The sequence below is a fragment of the Typopeltis vanoorti genome, chromosome 18 (assembly GCF_054136105.1).
Source record: "Typopeltis vanoorti isolate ZY-2024b chromosome 18, IOZ_Tvanoo_1.0, whole genome shotgun sequence".
Taxonomy (NCBI): Eukaryota; Metazoa; Arthropoda; class Arachnida; order Uropygi; family Thelyphonidae; genus Typopeltis; species Typopeltis vanoorti.
The window spans coordinates 109,531,201-109,553,668 of NC_143566.1; the positions used below are offsets into that span (position 1 = coordinate 109,531,201).

At 38.1% G+C, this 22,468-nt stretch overlaps 1 protein-coding gene across 1 annotated transcript in view; it reads right to left on the bottom strand.

Moving 5' to 3' along the window:
* Positions 1–22,051, bottom strand: part of LOC150097054 (uncharacterized) — a 353,024-nt gene extending 330,973 nt beyond the window's left edge. Inside the window, exon 1 of the mRNA XM_090408116.1 lies at positions 21,921–22,051. Within this exon, the coding sequence (XP_090264242.1) occupies positions 21,921–22,017 (97 nt within the window). The 5' untranslated portion in view covers positions 22,018–22,051. The remainder of the gene's footprint in view (positions 1–21,920) is intronic.
* Between the last annotated feature and the right edge of the window lie 417 nt (positions 22,052–22,468).

The window sequence follows — 22,468 nt, forward strand, 5'->3', positions numbered from 1 at the left end:
CAACTCTTTGATACCTATCAGACAGCCAATCCTGAATCCAGTTGACCAATCTGACATCCAGACCCATGTGTGTCTTATCAGGGTCTAATACAACAGAATGATAACTCTTTTATCTCTGCAGGTCAACGTCCTTATCATTATTGCAGCAATCCCCTGTGTTACCTTCACCACTTTTGCAAAATGTCCCCTAAATTTCAGTTTTCTATCAATCATCAACCCCAGATCTCTTGTCTCCCCTACTTCCTCCAGTATAGCTCCTCCAAAAAAGTATGGAGCATCCCAAATCTCAAGACCTTACATTTTGCTGCATTAAACTGAAACCCCCCATTCATTTGCCCATCTATCTGGCTTACTCAAATCCCCCTGCAGGACCAATATCCGCACTCTTACTAATAACCATTTCCAGCTTCACATCATCTACAAACAGCTGAATATTCCCCTGCAATCCACTGACAATGTCATTGATATAAAGGTTAAACAATATAGGTCCCAGTACTGAGCCCTGTGGGACCCCACTTGTAACCCTCTGCCTCCTTAAAACTGCCCCACCATACACAACTCTCTGATACCTATCAGACAACCAATCCTGAATCCAGCTGACCAATCTGACATAAATTTCAGCTGATGATGTGGCATCCTGTCAAATGCCTTCGCTAAATGCAAGAAAAATGGCAGTATATGGCTTTCCCTCATGTAACTTGTAACTTTATTATAAAAGGCTAGCATATTACTAAAACAAGATCATCCCTTCACAAACCCATGTTGACTCTCACAGATAACATTACCCTCATCTGCCCAATGCTGTATACGGTCCCTCACTAATTTCTCCAAGATCTTAATAACTACTGATGACACACAAACTGGCTATAATTAGACACTTCCAGTCTGCTTCCACCCTTATGCAATGGCACTATCTTACATTCCTTCCATTCCCTGGGCATCTTTCCCATCATTGTTTACTCTAAGTCTCAGCTCTGGGTTAGTTACAAGGGGGTAAGGGCAAAATAGTTCCATTGCATAAAGGAGGCACCAAGACTGATGTAGAAAATTACCAAACCAATCAGCATATCAGGAGTTGTGAAGATTATTATTATTATTATTATGGGAAACTCCAGTGTCCTTAGACTCATCGAGGGAAGCCAAAACCCTAAACATCATGTCAAGAACTATTCAGCATTTGTATAATATCTATCATATTTTGCTTTGAACTCATTCACAGTCATGGCACCCATAACAAACTCTGGCAGCTTATTCCACTCATTCACCACCAAGTAAAAAACCTAGTTCTAACACCCTTGCTAACTACACTCTCGCTCAGTTTCCATAGATGGCCTCTAGTTCTCCCACAACCTCACCTGTTCTAAAAAATGTCCACTGAATTAATCTTGTAAAACTCCCTCAGTAATTTGAATGTCTCAATCATATCATCCCTTTTCCCCTTCAACAAGTTTCTATAAACCACAAATCTTCAAACTGTTCTCCTAGGGTTCATTCCATCGATCTGATATGCTGATTGGTTTAGTAATTTTCTACCATTTTGATCACTCACCTCTGGATCCTCTCTACCTCCTCCCCAATACCGAGAAACCCTGGTACCCAAATCTGCACACAGTAGTCAAGATTGGGTCTTATCAAAGCTCAATAAAGAGGAATAATAACCTGCTTGTCTCTGGTCGTCAAAGTGTTCTTCAGTAACCAAGTGATCTGATGAGTTGCTTTAGCCACTTGTGCTATGTGCCCCCTAAACTTTAACTCCCTATCCACTCACACTCCCAAGTCTCTGGCTTCATCAGTTTCCTGGAGTACAGTTCCACCAATGTGGTGTACTGCTAATAATCTTTTCACTCCAAAATGAACATAACACTTTGCCACATTAAACTGACATCCATTCTCCTTAGCCCAGTCTGCCAATCTATCCAAATTATCCTGCAAAATTTTGACATCATGTGTATTAACTATTGCTCTACCAAACTTTGCATCATCAGCAAATAACTGAACAATTCCTCTCAGATTCTTTCCTATATCATTAATAAACAAATTAAATAGTAATCATCCAAGAACAGAACCTTGTGGCACACCACTAGTCACAGGCCTTCTTTTGGACTCTATTCCTGAATAAAGTGCTCCCTGATATCTCTCCATCAACCACTCTCCTATCCATCTCACCAACCCTATATCCATCTCCATGTGCTGCAGTATACTTATTAGGATTCCATGTCAAAGGCCTTTGCAAAGTCCAGAAGTATCACTTATCCAACTTATCACTTATCCAATTCAGCTGTCACTGTATTACAAAATGTGAGCAAGTTACAGAGGCATGATCTACCCTTCACAAAACCATGCTATCCTCCATACAGTATCCTATTTTCATCCATCTATTCCTATATTTTGCTTTTGAACAACTTCTCCAATACTTTGACATTGACTCCTGATATGCTGATCAGTTGGTAATTTGCTACAGCAGTCTTGGAGCCTCCTTTATGCAATGGAACTATTTTTTCCTCTTTCCACCCCCTTGAGACTAACACAGAGCTGAGACTTAGATTAAACAATTATAGTCAAGGACACTGACAATTCCTTTTGCTTCATGTAAGATTCGAGCTGGTATATCATTCAATCTCACAGATGTATTCACATTAAGGCTCTGCAATATGCTATTCACCTCCATTTCATTCACCTCAGTTCTCGTATAAGCTATCAGTTCCCTCATTCCTGCAATATCACTGCCTGGATGATATACTCTTGCAGTAGTGTTCACTTAGTAATTCTACTATTTTCACTGATTTGGTTACTTTCCCACCATCGGCATTCCTTAAAATCATTCTGCCATATACATTTTTTCTTTTACCTGCAGAATATCGAAAGAACTGTTTGGGATTCTCTTTAGCCTGTGTTACTAACTTCCTTTCATAATCTGCTTTTGTTTTTCTTGCCACACTAGTTACCCTTCTGCCTGTGCCTTGTACTCTTTGTGTGCCTGCAGGTCACCTTTTTCCTTAAATTCCCTCCATAATTGTTTCTTTTTTTGCAGCTCTAGCTTAATGGTGTTATTCATCCATTTAACTCCCACGATTTCCTCTCCTGACTATAAGTATGATCAGCATTATCTCTCTCAAACACTCCTATACCACTTCTCATGCCCTATCAACCCTTGCAGTTTTACAAGCCATGGCACTAATCCAAGCAATCTCCTTAGCTTGTCATACTTATCAGCCTAGTAATTCCATATATACCTTGTCTTAACTGAAAATTCCACACATTTAGCCACCTCCCAGGTCAAGACCATATGATCACTCTCACCAGTTGGTGGCAATGTGGTCATATTCATTATAGACAAATTCCATAATGAATATGTTTGAGCACACTCAAACTTCTATATTCTAATACAAGATGTCTCAGGTGATTATCTCTTAGTAACTGCATAAAATCCATTTTCTTCTGCCCTCCAATCAATGTTACCATAGTCGAAATCCCCATAATAATAATCTGTCCTCTGAGTCTATTTTCCGATGCATACTATCTCCATCATCTTTTCCATCCCCTGGTCTATAGCAGCACCCAACTGTATATTTTGTTTTGCTGGCCTCAATCTCATGCCAGATAGCCTCAAATGTGCCATTTTCACTGTCCTGCAGTCAAACTTCTACTCTGTTTGGTTGTTATCAATAAATTGGCTATCATGAATAACACCTCCCCCATTCTTTTCTCTCTATCCTTCCTGAACACACACCAGTAGCGCACTCAGGATTTAATCTTGGAGGGGACCGAGCGCTCAGGATTTAACCTTTGGGGGGGGGGCGAGTTGAGTAGACGTTTTGCGAATACACACTACACATCGCATACGACCTATAACTGAGCATCTGCAGTGATCACTAATTCATAAGTAGCACACAACATAAATTAAAAAAATGAATTTTAATTAGGAAAAGATTTTTGGAAATTTTTCTAGTGTTTTTTCCTTTTCTTTGGGGGGTGCCTGGGCCCCTTCCCCCCCTCTGGGTGCGCCACTGACACACACTATACCCCTTCACATTCTATCCCTCTAACTATATCATCTTCCGTTAGCCATGTCTCACTAATGCCAATAACCTTTGGCCAGGATGAGCCAACCAAGGACAAAAATTCCTCCTCTTGTTCTGAATGCTCCTGGCATTAGTGTACATAAAATGCAAAACCCTCTAGGCCCACTCCTATCTTGATACCTTACACTAACTATCCAATTCTGGTTTGTTACCATTGGTACTAACTCAGGCATATTATATACTTCTTACACTAAACTGCCTCACTGACGTCTGCATATCCACTCAACAGCTTCCCCCCCACACACACCTAAAAGCTCTAGTTTCCCTGATTCTGCACATCTATTTTCACTTCATTCAACAACACTTTTTCCAGTCTCCAAACACCAAATGCATTCAGATGCAAACCATCTCTCTTGTAGTCCTTTTGCCCATCAAACTCACTCCACACATCCACAAACTCTACACCACTCCTCTTGCATAACCAATGCATTGAGTTATTTGCTATTATGGCCCTACTTCTCAGCTCTGCTGTGTCGTACCATGGCAACAGACTTACTATCTTAACTCTCTCATTCTTTTATTTTGCTACTTCCATTAATTCTTTCAAGTCCTCTCTCATGCCATACTTTTCTCCATTTAAATTTCGTTCTGGCCACTACAATCATTTCTTTCACCCTATGCTTTGTGCTCTAATAGCCTCACTAACATCGTTAATTTTCATGCCAGGAAAGCATGATTTTGTCAAATTCTCATCGATCACATCTTTTACGATTGTATTGCCATATAATACTCACTCCTTAATTTTTCTTTTTCTCCTGATCGTGCCCTCATTTTTCTTATCTTGCACTTCTTTCTTTTTATTATTAGTTGATCCACTCGGTAGACATTTTTGCAATCGATAATGGTGAAGTTGGTCAAAAGCAAAATACAAGCATGGATAGGCAGAAATGGTGATACTGTATAGGGGACAACATGGTTTTGTGAAGGGTAAGTCATGCCTCAGTAACTTGCTCACATTTTATAATATGATGAAAGCTGAGCTGGATAAAAGTAATGGGTTTACAGTGATACTGCTGGACTTTACAAAAGCCTTTGACAGGATACCACATGGAAATCTAATAATAAGCTGCAGTATATGGGGATGGATATATGGTTGGTGAGGTGGATAAGAGGGTGGTTGGTGGAGAAATATCAGAGGGTAATCTATTCAGGAGTAGAATCCAGAAGAAGGTATGTGGCATGCCACAAGGCTCTGTTCTTGGGCAGCAACTGTTTAATTTGTACATTAATGATATAGGAAGGGATCCAGGAGGAACTGTTCAGTTGTTTGCCAATGGTGCAAAATTGAGTAGAGCAATAGTTAATACAGATCATGTTAAAATTTTTCCGGATGATTTGGATAGACTGACAGTCTGGGCAAAGGAGAATGGATCTGTTTAATGTGGCAAAGTGTAAGGTTATGCATTTTGGAGTGAAAAGATTACCAGTTGTATACTACATTGAAGGAACTGTACTCCAAGAAATTGACAAAGCTAGAGAATTGGGAGTGTTGGTGGATAGGGAGATGAAGTTTAAAGAGCACACAACAAAAGTGGCTAAAGCAGCTCATTGGATTACTTGGTTATTGAAGAATACTTTGATGAGCAAAGACAAGCAAGCCATTATTCCTCTTTATCAAGCCTTGATAAGAAACAATCTTGACTAGTCAGTTCTGGTCACCTCAGTTTCTTGGTGAGGAAGAGGTGGAGAGGATCCAGAGGTGAGTGACAAAGATGGTAGCAGGTCTATGGAATGAATCTTATGAGAACAGGTTGGGGTTACAGAAATTGGTTGATAGGTAGAAAAATGGTGATATGATTGAGACATACAAATCACTGAAGGATTTTTACAAGATTAATACCGAGGAAGTTTTTCAGAACAGGTCTGATAGTGGGAGAATTCTAATTGTAATTCTAGGGCCCATCCTTGGAAACTGAGCAAGAGTGTAATTAGCAAAGGTGTTACAATTAGATTTATTTTCTTGGAGAGTGGTGAATGAGTGGAATAAATTGCTGGTCTGTTGGGGGGTGCCGTGATTGTGAATGAGTTCAAAGCAAAGAATAATAGATACTTTGCAAATGTTGGGACATGATATTTAGGGCTTTCATCAATGAGTCTAAGGACTCCATGGAGTAGCCTGTAATAATAATAATAATAATAATAATAACAAGTTTGAGTAAAACTCATCAACTGACAAAGCACTTACAGCTGCATCTGGCAACCCATTCCACTTGTTAATCACTCGCCATGCAAAAATATCTTATTAATTTTAAGATTAGATTTAATTATTAATCACAACTTCCAAGAGAGATCTCTTGTACCAGAAAATATTTTCCGCATCTACTTAATACTTATATCTGTTAATTTACATCCATTAATTAAATTTTGTGATCCACAAACCTTCAGACTCTCCTCCTAGACCTTTCCGACTAATTACCATTGGTTGCTTGCCTCTGAATCCTTTTCTTTATCCACAAGAAATCATGGTGAGACCAAATTTCTTCCCAGAATGCCAGATTTGGCCATAATATTAAAATCTTATAAAGAGAAAAAATGAAATTTGTGCTAACCTCAACATCACACCAAATGGTCTCAAAGCCATTATCGTTATGGCTTTCTTCAGTTCCCACCGAGAGGACGCAACTGCTCTGAAATCATACAAAGTATGGGGAGGGGGTGAGTCTGCAAGATTTAAGGTAACAAGTGGTGTACCACAAGGATCAGTGCTTAGTTCACTGTTATTCAATCTGTACATTAATGCTATTGGGAAGGATTTGACAAGTGATATTCAGCTGTTTGCTGATGATGCAAAGATAGGCAGGGTAATCAAGAATACTGCTGATATGCAGTACTTGCAGAATGATTTGAATAGGCTGGAATTATGGGCATGGGAAGATGGATGTCAAAGGGATCTTGGAGTGTTAGTAGATGGGAAATTGAAGTTCAGGGACCATGTGGCAAAGATTGCAATTACAACTCAAAAGATAATAGCAATGCTGATGCAAAGGTTCACATGTAAAGATAAGGATGTCATTTTGCTTCTTTACAAGGCCTTTTTAAGACTTCACTTGGACTATTGTGCGGAGGTCTGATCTCCTGGTTTCTGGTGTGATTCTGATATATTTGAGAGACACAAAGGAGAGTGTTAAAAATGATATCAGGATTGGAATACTGATTATGAAGACAGATTGAGAATTTGTAGACTGCAGACACTAGTAAACAGGAGAAAGAGGGGGTGATGTGATTGAGACTTATAAACTTCTGAAAGGGTCATACAGGATTTCAATTGATGGGATTTTTCAATTTATGGAAGGTGGGGAAAGGACAAGAGAGCATCCTTGGAAGCTGAGAATGAATACTGCTAAGGGGTGAGGGCTAGATTTTTTTCTCAGAGGGTGGTGAGTCTCTGATTTCCTGGAGATCTGTCTTAATAATAATAATAATAATAATAATAATAATAATCATGTCTCACTAGCGATAATTATTTGTGGGCTGACTAACTATGTCAAGGCTACAAACTCTGTGCCCTTGTTCCTAATACTCCTTACACTGGCATATAACTTCCTACAGTAACTTTCCACTTGCTTCCTTCCCTTCTCACAATGCCTTATCTCATTGTTCAAATAATTTGACTTGGTTGGTCCCACTAAGGTCATCCATGCATCCTTATCTTGTCTTCTTTTATACACACTTTGTCCATTATCTCACTCCATTTCTGGTATCGGACATTCACAATGCTACCATATAGTTTCATTTCCCTGACTGACTACATGCCTTCCTCCTGTTAAATCTGCCCATCTTCACACTACTGCTCCAACTCAAATGTAGACCATCTGAAGCAAACAGCTCTCTCAGCTTCAAATTTATCCCATACATCCACAAACTCAAGTCCTCTCTTACTGTTAGCTAGAATGTCCCCTGCACATTCTAGCTATCCTGCCATTCATGATTTTTGCACTCTCCTTAGCTCTCTACTACTGTACCTAGGCAACACACTCACAGGTCTTCCTCTTGTTCTATGTTCTGATTACTATAGTAATCAGAACATAGAACATAGAATGGGATAAAGCCATTCATGTCCTATTTAGAAGAAAACCTTCTGATCACAATGTATAAAAGAGGATAATGAAGTAATCCACTCACAGCTCCCTCAGTAGGAACCAAAGATTGATTTTGAAAGGCATGTGAGAGTCATTAATACAACCACTGATACACACAAGACACAGAATGTCCTATGCCTTATTTTCTCTTATCTGTTAATAGTATAGCTGAGATTTGCTTCATTTATGTTGTTTTCTTTGTAGATATATACTATTATGATGAAATAACCTCTGGTCCAAGCATGGAATGACTACAACCCAGGACATACTTGGGCTGGAGTCTGGGTGCTAACTGTATAGGAGTTATTGGAAGTTTTTTCACTTAGTTATACTATAAATTAAAGATACCAAGAAATTATATACACTCAGGTGTCTTTTTATGCAGATCTTTTTTATGTGGATCTTTTTTACGTGGATTTGAAGTTATGCAGTGCACACCCACAGATACGAGACTTTTGACACTTTTGTGCATGTCAGAAGAAGGAGAATCCATTCTGATAATAGAGTAATCCAGCGTTTACCAAACTTTTCCCACAACGGAAACACTTCACAAATCCTGAAATTTTCATGGAACACCTTGGTTAGTTTGTAATATATTCATTAATAATTAATTTATTTGAGCTGATTTTTTATTATTAATTAATAATTGATCATTAATTATTAATTATTAATTAATTAAATTGGGCCCAATGGAGGAAAAAAAAGCACCAAAGAAATTTATTTTCTTTGGAAATGAAAATTGTAATTTTAGATCACTTAGCAAAAGGAGAGGGATCTACGGTGATTGGTAAACATTTTAATTTAGGCAAATCTACTATAAGAACAATTAAAAAGAACGAAGTCGCAATAAGAAAATCTGTCATTTCTGGAATAAAACTAAGTGCCAAATTATCATGGTACTCAAGAGATGCTTTATTAGAAAACTCGGAACGAGTGCTCGTAATTTGGATCAAAGAATTAACTCAAAGAAGAATTCCTATAAGTGGTTATTTAATTAAACAAAAAGCTCTTCGATTTTTATGAACAGATGAAGCAATTGGAGCCATCTACTTCTGCTTCCCAGGCTGATAAAGAATTTTGGGCTAGCAAAGGATGGTAAACCAGGTTTTTAAAAAGGAATGCACTTCATAATGTGAAGATTACAGGCAAGGTTGCAGCAGCAGATGAAGAAGCAGCCAAAAATTTTCAAGAGAAGTTAGCCAAAATTATTGAAGATGGTGGATATTGTCCCGATCAAGTGTTTAACGCCTGAAGAAACAGGATTGTTTTGGAAGAAAATGCCTAGTTGTACTTACATCGCAAAGTCTGAGGAAAAAGCAAGTGGGTTAAAGGCAAGCAAAGATTGAGTAACATTGTTATTTTGTAGCAATGCATCAGGAGATCAAATGTTGAAACCGCTCCTAGTAAATCGATTTCTAAGACCACGTGCTCTAAAAGGCAAAGATCTAAAACAGCTGCTGATACATTGGATGGCTAATACAAAGGCCTGGGTAACAACTGCTGTATTTACTGAATGGTTCAATAATTGCTTTGTACCAAAAGTGGAAACATATATGAAGCAAAAAGCTCATGATTTTAAAGTTTTATTACTTGTTGACAATGCACCGAGTCATTCGCATTTAGAATATCCAAATGTGCAGGTAGTGTTTTTTCCACTCAATACAACAAGCATTATTCAGCCATTAGATCAAGGCATAATTGCTACTTTTAAAAAATATTACGTTAAGCACACTTTTAAATTTATGTTGGATAAACTAGAAAATGAATCATTAACAGTAACTGATGTTTGGAAAATATTTCCTATTTTGGACTGTCTAATCATGTTGCATCTGCTATCACTGAAATACAACCACAAATTTTAAATGCTTACTAGAAAGCAGGTTGGCCTGGATGTATTGCAAACAGTGCAACCATGCAAACATCTACATTATCAGATGAAATCATTACATTGGCACATGAAATTGGTGGAGAAGGTTTTGATACACTTAGCCAGAACGATGTAGACAAATTGCTTGTGGATAATGTTCCACGATATCTAAAGTTATCATCGAAGACGATAACTTTAGATATCGTCGAAGATCCAGAAAACAATAGTAAAGCGGAAGAAAAAAATTTGCTGTCTCTCTCACTGCAAATATAATTCGAGAAGGTCTTGAACTGTGCAATAAATTGGAAAATAATTTTCTTGTTAATGACAGAAATTTGGAACGAGCCTTTAAATTCCAACGTGAGCTGAATAACTGTATGTCTGGATATCATGAGCTGTATAAAAAATTAGTGAAATCATCATCGCAAAGTTTAATCACTGATTACATTGTCAGAAGTAAAAAATCAGTACAGAACGAGGGTGAAGCTAATTCTGTTTGTGAAGAATCATTGCCTTTACCATACAGATCTGATGCTTTGACTATCCCTTCTGGTGATGAAAGTGATTTTGCACCAGTTTGCAAACGTTGCCGAATATTGTCTAATAGTGATGATAATTCTGATGACAAAATGTTAAAAAAAAAAAAAAATTACTTTTCAATAAAATTAAGTGAATAAAGCTTTAAAACAAACCTAGACATTCTTATTTTCCTGAATTTTCATAAACTTTTTTCATGAGATTTTAGGTTTATTTAAATTCATTGCTTCGGTTTTATGGGGTTTTAGAAAATTATGGAATGTATCCCTGATTTTTCAAAAGTTTCGGCCTTTTTTGTGCAATTTTTTATATGCAGTTTTCTGTGGAACGTATCTACCCCATATAAAGAGACCCAACTGTACTTGGTTTAATACGTTACCCAAATGTAAGCAAACAAAGTTTGCGCCCCGCAGTATTTTCAGGACTGCGGCAACTCGTATAAGGAAGCTGACTTCACATACTAAGGCAAGTGATGTGAAGTCTTAGCTTCCTTATACGAGTTACCACAGTCCTGAAAATACTACAGGCGCAAACTTTGTTTGCTTAGACTTGGATAAAGGATTAAACCAAGTATATAATTTCTTGGTATCTTTAATTTATAGTATAACCAAGTGAAAAAACTTCCAACAACTTTCTCTAATCCACAGTAATTTAATAATAAAGTGTGACACCTTTTGGCAACTCATATATGAAAATATGACTTCTACATTACTTCAATCTTTGTATCACTCTGGGTCTGGCTCCCACTGAAGAGACCTCTTTGCTGTGAAGTTCCACAGTTGGGTATGGACAACAATATTTTGTTTCATAACTTGATGAAGTTCCAGGAGTACCCTAACAGGAGAGATCTTGCTTGAAGAATTGCATATGGGCACCTTCCAGTCAATGCCATTAAATGGAGGTACTTTAACATTGGAGATCCAATCTGTTATTGAATGGAAACAGTGGAACATGCATTCTACAGTTGCCCTCTTGCCCTGTGTATTTGGAACAGATTATGTAATTCCATAACTTTACTTTATGGAATTAAGTAAATACTTTACATTCTATTACTTATAATAGAACAGGTTCTTTTTTTTGCTGTACACCTGTCAACAATGGGAAGAGAATTTTGAGTTTTATAATTAATGAATTAAAATATCATTTATGGAAGGTTAGAAAGAAACATGGATTTGAAAACCAGCAATATTATTATTATTATTATTATTATTATTATTCAGGCCTCCAAGGAGTCAAAAGACTCATCGAGGGAGGTCCTTCCTAAGACATAAAGTCTGTCAAGACTCACTGAGGGGAGGTCCCCCCCCCTGAGAAACACAAAGTCTATCATACCACTCTTTAAACTCACTGACCGTTCTCGCTCCCACCACTCCATCAGGCAATGCATTCCACGGCTCAACCACCCTCCACACAAAGAAACCACTCCTTACCCTCTTGCTCACAGTTTCCTTTCGTAACTTCCAGGGATGGCCTCTTGTCATCACTCCTTCCCGCTGATCAACCAAGCGAAAGAACTCCCCAGTGTCAACCCTGTAACCACCTCTCAACAGTTTAAAAGTCTCAATCATATCACCTCTCCTTCTTCTATCCACCAAACTCTGCAGTCCACATTCTCTCAGCCGATCCTCATAACTATCCTTGTACAGTCCTGAAACCATCTTTGTCATCCGTCTTTGTATCCTTTCCACAGTTAATTTATCCCCTTCAAATCCTGGGGACCAAATCTGAGAACAATAGTCCAAGTGTGGTCTGATCAGAGACTTATACAATGGAATGATAACCCTCTTATCTCTGCAGGTCAGTCTCATAATAGCAGCAATCCTCTGTGTTACCTTCACCACCTTTGCAATATGTCCCCTAAACTTCAGGTTTCTATCAATCATCAACCCCAATCAATCATCAACCCCAATATGACATACAAATGCTTTGTGATACTGTATTGTGTTTTTATATTTAGAAAGAAGCATTCTAGGGGATATTATATTTATGACTAGATGGTGTAGACTAGTGCTTCCCAAACTTATGGATGTAAAGGCCCCCTTTAGAAAAATTAAAATATTTCATGGCTCACATAGAAAAAAAAATTCTTAATACAGACATAAATTATTATAGTATTTATATTCAATACAAAACATACACAGCGAATATTGCAAAAATCAAATGCAAATATTACATTTTTAGCATCTTACCTACACATTTGACATGGCACATTATCTTATATTTTTATAATGTTATTGTACATTTGCAGTACAAATGTTAAATTTGTTTTCATTACTTCATGGCCCCTTCAACAAAACTAACGGCCCCCAGTTTGGGAAGCGCTGGTGTATCCCACCCACATTATGCAATATTCACCAGGGGGAGATAAAATTCTGTCTATTCTTGCTGAGAGGTTTTTTAAATAGTTCCATCCTCTTAATTCAATGTGGCCTTATAGCCAATTGCAGGGATGACTGGAGAGCAATCCCAGGCAGAGAAGGCCAACCCCAGGCAATTACCGATATGAGGCTAACCACTTGGGTATTAGTCATTTTTGCGCTTTAGTTTCAATTAGTCTTTTGGTTGTTCATCTATATGAGATTAGAGAAAAAGGAAAACTGATAGCCTTTGGTATATGATGATAATAAAAGAGCTGAGGCCTTTTCTCTATCTCTCATGCTATCTATCTGTCTTCCTTTTTCCTAATACTATCAGACTCTCTTGCACCCCTATACTAACTACTCTAGGCCTTTCAAAAGGACGTAACTCGAACGGACTTAAGTCGACGGATGACTGTGTATGTATGTGTATATATATATATATATATATATGTGATATTTATTGTGTGAATAATGGTTAGTGTGTCAATGTAGGGTCTCTTGCAATCAGTCTTCTGACTCCATGGAGACACCATAATAATAATAATAATAATAATAATAATATATATGATAATATATAATATATATATATATATTATATATATATATATATATATATATATATATATATATATATATATATATATATATATATATATATATATATATATATATATATATATATATATCATCATTATCATCAACCATGTTCAATCATCCACTGCTGGATGAAGGTCTTTCCAAGATTTCTCCACTTGGTCTTGTCCTGGACTGCTTGTTGCCATGCCACTCCAATGTGGCATGGTAACAAGTATTTTATAGGGTCTTTTATAAGTCTTTTATAGTGTCTTGGTGATCCAGTTTATTATTTTTGTATTCCATCATTGGTCAGATCTATAAAAGTGGCCTGCCAATTTCCCATTTAGGGTTTTCACACAGATAGTGATGTCTTCCATTTTTTATCATATCTCTTATCCATGTATTCCATTTCTTATTGCATCTTATCCATGTATACATATATATATATATATATATATGCCAGGCTGGACGAGTGGTTACCGTATCCGCTCTCCAGCCAAAGGGCTGTGAGTTCGAATCCCGCCGTCGGCATGGATGTTTGTGATTGTCTGTGGAAATAGTAGTGGTGGTGATCAGCGGTAGATGGCGTTGTGTAGTTACAGTCAGTTGGTAGACTGAGTGGTGGAGACAGAGTTGTAGAGCGAGGTGCCCTCCCTCGATAAGTCTTTGGGCTCCCTGGAGGTGTCATCTAATAATAGACTCATCAAGAGCCTGTGTAGCTCAGTGGATGTGACGTTTGCCAACCACGGTGCTTGGCCGCACGAAGGAAGACTTAGTTTCGAGTCTAGTCGGCGACTAGAGGAAATTTTTCTAAGCCTTTTTTCGACCGGTTCCTGAGTTAGTCGATCTCTGGCACGGGCAAGCAGGTTTTTCCTATCGGAAACTCGGGTTTTTCATCCTGTAAACTCAAGAAAATCGACCATAGAACCCACATTATTTCAGACATTAAATATATTGTGTTAGGGTTAGGGACCACGAGATGGCGGCACATTTGAGCCGTCTCTCTTCACTGAGTACCGCTTAATTAGTGATAGCCTTGGGCCATCTATCTCTGATTGGTACCAGTGGAGATTGAACTGCCCACTCAGTCTCCAAAAAGTTAGATAGGGCTAAATGGCCTCGCCTACTCCCCGTATACGGGAATAAAAAGGCGTTAGCTGATTTTAAAAAAATATATATATATATACGAATTCATTTTTACTCGGTTGGAATATTATGATAAAGCTTTAATGACTGTTAGCGAGAGATAAAAAGATGACAAGATATATTTAAAAAAAGATACTACTAGTTTACTAGTTTCGTTGAATAGATCAAAATCCTCAGGTATCACAATCAAAGAAATATATAAAAAAATTACAGAGACTTAAACTTGTAATAACAGAACAAGTATAAAAAGACAGTAGCGTGTTTGAAAAACAAATGCGAGTATGAGTTCCAACAAACGTATACTACGCGCTGTCGTGAGTGCGCCAGTACTGAACAGAAGAAACGTGAGCATCAGAGAGATTGTAACTCAAGCTGTTGTTGATATGAGAGGAATCTAGAGAAATTTCCCTAGATTCGACAATCTTTCTTTCGAGTTCATCGTAGCACACATGGATGTTAGAAGTTTGAGTCCAGTTTACAATGTGTTGGCGGCCTTCGTCTGAGTTAGCTGAAAAGAGAACGTGGCTAGAGAGAGCGCTAGCTCTAGTCCTGTTATAGGAGATATCTCTACGGTGTTCATCCAAACGTAGAAGGATGGATTTAGCAGTCTGTCCATAGTATGGCTTTCCGCAATCACACAAAATCTTGTATGATTGCGGAAAGCTTGTACACAAAATCACTCCTGGAAACTGAGTAGGAAGATGTTTCTGTTTATGTTTGCTAAGTAATGAACGAAGTTTTGGAAGCGTAGTGAAGCACGTTTTGAAGTTGAATTTCTTGAGAATCTTGGCCAGTTTTGGTGAAAGAGAGCTGATGTAGGGCAAGGAGATGAAGGCTCTTGGGGAAGAGGGATCTTCAGAAGTAGTTGAGTGCCTGGGGGAAAGAAATTTGTCAATTTCCTTTAGAGAGAAACCATTGTTAATAAACGTTTTTTTAAGAAAACGGAGTTCATTTTCCATTTCTGTTTCTTCTGTAAGTAATGATTTGGCTCGGTGAGCTAAAGTGGAAATAATACCACATTTTTGTGGGGGATAGTGATGGGAGGAAGCATGAAGGTATCTGTCAGTATGAGTAGGCTTTCTAAAAATTGAGATTTTAATGCTCTCAGCACATCTGGTAAGTTTGAGGTCTAAAAATGCTTGACCTAGTAATTACATCTGAGGATTTGGCTGTAACAAATATGACCACATTGCCACCAATCGGTGAGAGTGATCATAGGGTCTTAACTTGGGAGGTGGCTAAAGGTGTAGAATTTTCAATTAAGACAGGGTACATGTGGAATTATCGGGCTGGAAAGTATGACAAGCTTAGGAGTTTGATTGGAGTGCCATGGCATGTACAACTGCAAGGACTAGAAGTTGATAGTGCATAGGAGGTAGTTAAGAAGTGCTTGCATGAAGCAATGGCTGACTGTATACCTAGAGTCCGAATAATAAATCAAGTAGGGGTTAAATGGATGAATAACACCATTAAGCTTGAGTTGTAAAAAAAGAAACAACTATGGAGGGAATTTAAGGAGAAGGGTGACCGGCAGGCACATGAACGGTATAAAGCGCAGGCCAGAAGGGTGACGAGTGTGGTAAGAAAAGCAAAAAAGGATTACGAAAGAACATTGGCCATGCAGGCTAAAGAGAATCCTAAACAGTTTTTTAGATATGTAGCAAGTAAAAGGAAAAATGTACATGGCAGATTGATTTTAAAGAATGCCGATGGTAGGGAGGTAACTGAATCAGTTGAGATAGTTGAGTTACTGAGTGAGCACTTTGCAAAAGTATATCATCCAGGTGGTGACATTGCAGAAACGAATAAACCAGTAGATTATACGGGAATTGTGGTTAATGAAGTGGAGGTGAGTAGTCTATTGCATAACCTCAATGTCAATACATCTGTGGGATTGGATGGTATACCAGCTCGTGTTGTACGAGAAGCAGCTAAAGAATTGTCAGTACCCTTGACCATTTTGTTTAATTTGAGTCTCGGGTCTGGGTTAGTCCCGAGCGGGTGGAAAGAGGGGAAAATAGTTCCACTGCATAAAGGTGGTTCCAAGACTGCTGTTGTAAATTACCGACCGATTAGCATATCAGGAATCATTGTCAAGGTCTTAGAGAAAATAGTCAAGAGGAAAATACAAGATTGGATAGAAGAAAATGGGATACTGTATCGGGGACAGCATGGTTTTGTGAAGGGTAGGTCATGCCTCAGTAACTTGCTCACGTATTATAACACAGTGACGGCTGAACTGGATAAGGGTAATGGGTTTACGGTGATTCTACTGGACCTTGCCAAGGCCTTTGACAGGATTCCACATGGAATTCTAATCAGTAAATTGCAGCATATGGGAATGGACATAGGGTTGGTGAGATGGATAGGAGGGTGGTTGACGGAGAGATATCAGAGAGTGGTTTACTTGGGAGTAGAGTCCACAAGACGGCCTGTGACTAGTGGTGTGCCACAAGGATCTGTTCTTGGACCACTGCTGTTTAATTTGTTCATAAATGATATAGGAAATGATCTGAGAGGAACAGTTCATTTGTTTGCGGATGATGCGAAGTTGGGTAGGGCAATAGTGAATGCAGATGACGTCAAAATTTTGCAGGATGATTTGGATAGATTGGAGGTCTGGGCTAAGGAGAATGGATGTCAGTTTAATGTGGCAAAATGTAAGGTTATGCATTTTGGGGTGAAAAGATTGGCGGCAGTTTACTGCATTGGTGGAACCGTGCTCCAGGAAATTGATGAGGCACGAGATTTAGGAGTGTTGGTAGATAAGGAATTGAAATTTAGGGGACACATTGCAAAAGTGACAGCTCATCAAATCACTTGGTTGCTGAAGAATACGATGACAAGCAGAGACAAGCAGGTTATTGTTCCTCTGTATCGAGCCTTGATAAGACCCCATCTAGACTACTGTGCTCAGATTTGGTCACCTAGGTTTCTTCTTGATGGGGAGGAGGTGGAGAGGATCCAGAGGCGAGTGACCAAGATGATAGCAGGTCTGTGGAATGAACCGTATGAGAACAGGTTGAGGATTTGTGGGTTGCAAAAATTGGTTGATAGGCGGAGGAGGGGAGATATGATTGAGACATTCAAATTACTGAAGGGTTTCTATAAAATTAATTCAGAAGATATTTTTGAGAACAGGGCTGGTTGTGGGAGGACTAGGGGACATCCATGGAAACTGGGCAAAAGTGTGGTTAGTAAAGGTGTTAGAGCTGGGTTCTTTACTTTTAGAGTAGTGAATGAGTGGAATGCGCTCCCTGAGTCTGTGGTGGATGCTGTGACAGTGAATGAGTTTAAGGCGAGGTATGATAGATACTGTATGAATGTCAAATAGTTGTGATGAATATGATTTGGGGCCTCCCTCGATGAGTCAAATGACTCCCTGGAGTTGCCCGTAATAATAGTAATAATAATAGTAATAAAAAGGGAAGGCAGTCATCTGATTCTAGTTCGAAGGTTAAAGAGATTTTTTCATGGCACTTGTTTAGGTGGTCTAAAAATAAATAGAGGTTATTGACACTGTCTTCCAAGATGAGGAAAATATCAATATAGCGGTACCAGACTTTTGGTTTTAAGTGAAGGGAGTTAATAGCTTTTTCTTCAAAATCGTTGAGAAATATATCCGCAAGAATCGGAGAGAGAGTGGGCTGCCCATAGCCAGACCTCAGTTTTGTAAGTAGATCTTGTTATCATATTTGAAGTATCCTGACTTTATGCAATGGGAGAGAAGAGCAAAGAGTATTTTTGATAATTTGTTCTTGAGAAGATCGAGGACTTCTTGAGCAGGCATTTGTAAAGAGAGAAACAATATCAAAACTGGCATTAAATCTGTTTTTTTAAGTTTGATGTCCTTGATTTTAGAGACAAAATCTGCAGGGTAATCCTTTATCCCCTGTACTCACAAATATTTACTTAGAGGATTTTGAAACCAAGGCTATCTCTTCCTTTATTTTAACACCTAAAGTTTCGAAACATTATGTGGATGATGTCTTCATTGTTTGGAGCCATGGACATGAATCCCTTATGGTTTTCCTCGAACATCTCAATAGCCGACATCAAAGTATTAAGTTTACTGCTGAGCTTGAAACGGATAATTCCTTGCTTTTTCTTGATGTCAAACTCACTCGCTCTTCTGGTAAACTAAAAATATCGATATATAGAAAGCCCACACATACCAACAGATATCTGCACAGTCAGTCTCATCATTTCCCTCCTCATAAGCTTGGAATAATTTCCACCTTGGGACATAGAGCCCGTTCTCTTCTTGATGACCCAAATGAACTGCTTACAGAAATAAACCATCTGAAAACTTCTTTCGAAGTTAATGGATATTCCAAGAAAATCATTGACAAATTCCTTCTTAATCCTCCCAGACATCACTCAGAAGAAACAAATAGATTCAAAGGCAATATATCTATTCCTTACATAAGTAGTTTCACACAAATTAGCAAAAGTTCTAAGAAAATACAATATCAGAACCTTGTTCACTCCACTTCCAAAGATCCGTTCCTTAATTAGCCACCCAAAACCTTGTCATCATCAACTCAAATACCCTAGTGTATATAAAATATTATGTGACTGCGATATTCCTTATTTCGGGCAGACAGACAAATCTGTAGAAATGCGTATGGAAGAACGCATGAGAGACATTACCTACAAGACACAGCGAGCGAGTGCATTATCAAGTCATATCCTTTTCTTGGCTAATCCTAATGATGATAACCAAAGTCACAAAGTCTGCTGGGAAAAATCTACTAACATCTTAAGATTTCTTGTGATAATGATATATGAAAAGTAGAGATAAGGAGGTGATTGTACCACTGTAGTGGCACTGGTCAAACTGCATATAGATTACTATGTGGAAGTTTTACCTAATTTCCATTGTGATTGGGAAACTTTGAAGTGGGGTGCAGAAACTATTGACTAAGGCAATATAAGAACTCTGGATAGTCAGAAAAGAGGTGATATGCTTGAGACACTTAGGTTCATCAGAAGCCTTTACAGGATTATTAGAGAAGGGAATATGTGTGAAATGAAATATGAGAGTAGTGGTGGGAGGCCATTCCTAGAAGTTGTGTAAAGGTGTGGTGAAGAGGAGTATATTATACATATTGAGAATGGTAGATGAGTAGAATGCATTGCCAAAATGTATTGTGAACTAGTGTGAATGAGTTAAAAACTTAATATGATAAGTTTCTCACTGAATGAGATCTCTGATCACTTAGCAGAGAGCATATGAGTCTGACTCCATGAAAGTTTGTTACAATGTGATAATAATCATCAAGGAGAGATATAATCAATCTAGATATAATCATGATCATTATATGAGAGAATTCTGACAGTGACTAAATGACAATAGGAGTGCTTGGCTAGAAAGCAAATGGGACACAATTGTGATTCGCAGATGCAAAGATCAATAGTGTTGGTGAAGCTATATAGTGTTGATGAGCTGATTCTCATAACTAGTAGTTATGAGGATCAGCTGAGGGAATGTGGACTGCAGAGTTTGGTGGATAGAAGAAGCAGAGGTGATATGATTGAGACATTTAAACTGTTGAGAGGTAGTTACAGGGTTGACACTGGGAAGTTCTTTCGCTTTGTTGTTATGAAAGGAAACTGTGAGCAAGAGGGTGAGGAGTGGTTTCTCATGGAGGGGTGGTTGAACCATGGAATGCATTGCCTGATAGAGTGGTGAGAACGAGAACAGTCAATGAGTTTAAGGAGTGGCATGATAAACTTTGTGTTTCCTAGGAGGGACCTCCCACGATAAGTCTTGATAGACTTTGTATTTCTTAGGAAGGACCTCCCGTGATGAGTCTTTTGACTCCATGGAGGCTTGAATAATAATAATAATAATAATAAAATATCTGTACTCTCATTAAAGTCTATTACTGTAGTTATCATGTAATTTGTTGTTTACGTAAGAGGAAGAATGACTTCAGTAGAAAAAGTTTGACATGTGCATGGTAGAAATGTGACTGAAGCAGGCAAAATAAATGAATTATTGAGTGATTTCTTTGCATGAATGTATCATCCAGATGGAGATATTGGAATAACAAGTGTGGGAAGGGACTGATGTGCAAATAGAAGTAGATGAACTGGAGGTGTATAGGATGTTGCAGACCCCTGATGTGAATACAGCTATAGGATCAGTTAGTATATAAGCTCATATATTATGAGAATGTGTTAGGATGAAATTGTTTTATTTCATCCTAACACCTTGTCATGACTCCTTCTCACTGTTCAATCAAGCAAAAGAACTCCCCAGTCAACCCTGTAATCACCTCTCAACAGTTTAAAAGTCTCAATCATATCATCTCTCCTTCTTCCATCCACCAAACTCTGTAGTCCACACTCTCTCAGCCGATCCTCATAACTAAGATTGTACAGTCCTGACACCATCTTTGTTATCCGCCTTTGTACCCTTTCCACAGTTAATTTATCCCCTTCAAATCCTGGGGACCAGATATGAGAACAATAGTATAAGTGTGGTCTGATCAGTCTTATACAACGGAATGATAACCATTTTATCTCTACAGGTCAGTGTCCTTCTCATTATTGCAGCAATCCTCTGCATTACCTTCACTACTTTTGCAATATGTCCCCTAAATTTCAGATTTCTATCAATCATCAACCCTAGATCTCTTGTCTCCCCTACGTCCTCCAGTTTAACTCCTCCCATAGAGTATGCAGCATCCCATCGATGTGTCCCAAACCTCAAGACCTTGCATTTTGCTGCATTAAACTGATACCCCCATTCATTTGCCCATCTGTCTAGCTTATTCAAATCCTCTTGCAGGGCTACCACATCTTCGCATCATCCGCAAATAACCGAATATCCTCTTGCAATCCACGGACAATGTCATTGATATAAAGGTTAAACAATATAGGTCCCAGATTTCATAAACTGGAAAATCCATAATTTTTCACAAATCAATCAAAAATTATGTTCCCTGATCCCACTCTTTTTCATTCAGACACAATCTGGAAATTACTACTGCTGCAGCAACCAAGGTACCACAGACTCATTATCAGACAGGGAATGTTCTTTCAGCAATGACTGCAGGATGAAATGCTACGAAATGTTATAGATTAATAATTAAACTCATTTATATATGTTTCCTGTTGCTACTTAATATCTGATATTCTATATATAGCTCTGCATAGTGATTAATAATTGAAAGCAAAGTGGTTAATTAGATTCTAATTCACTGATAAAGTGTATCAGTTGTAAAATTTTCAAAAATTAGCATTACAAAATATCATATCTTACCTCCAGAACCGAAGCATATACCTTTTGCAAGGATTATACCTCTTTCACATATAATCAAGACCAATAATGTTGCATTAAACCAGTTAGTATTCTTCATATTAATTCATGCCATGATACACAAGATCTTCTGTATTAAAAAACAGAGGATAATCAGCATCAGAGAAGGAGAATAGAGAGTATTATTATTATGATGTATATTTATAAGTGGTAAATATATAATTTCTTAAATAAATATACCAAACATATAACTGGTTGCTGCTATGCATTGGCAAATTAGCATGATGAGTGCAGGTCGAGTAATTATATTTGGAGGTTTTGTCTATGAGGACATATACTGTGAGAAGGAATGATCACTGGGAAGGAAGGAAATGAAATTTATACAGCTGCTGAGAGCTAATCACCCAAGACAGCATGTAATGGAGGGGACATGAGGTTCAAGAGTACTGAATCTGGAATTTCACAGTAACCAAGTAATGCTGCCTCTACTCGGGGAGCTAAACAGGTTGTTTTGACCTCAGAGATTTTCAGAAATGTAGAAATTTCTGTCA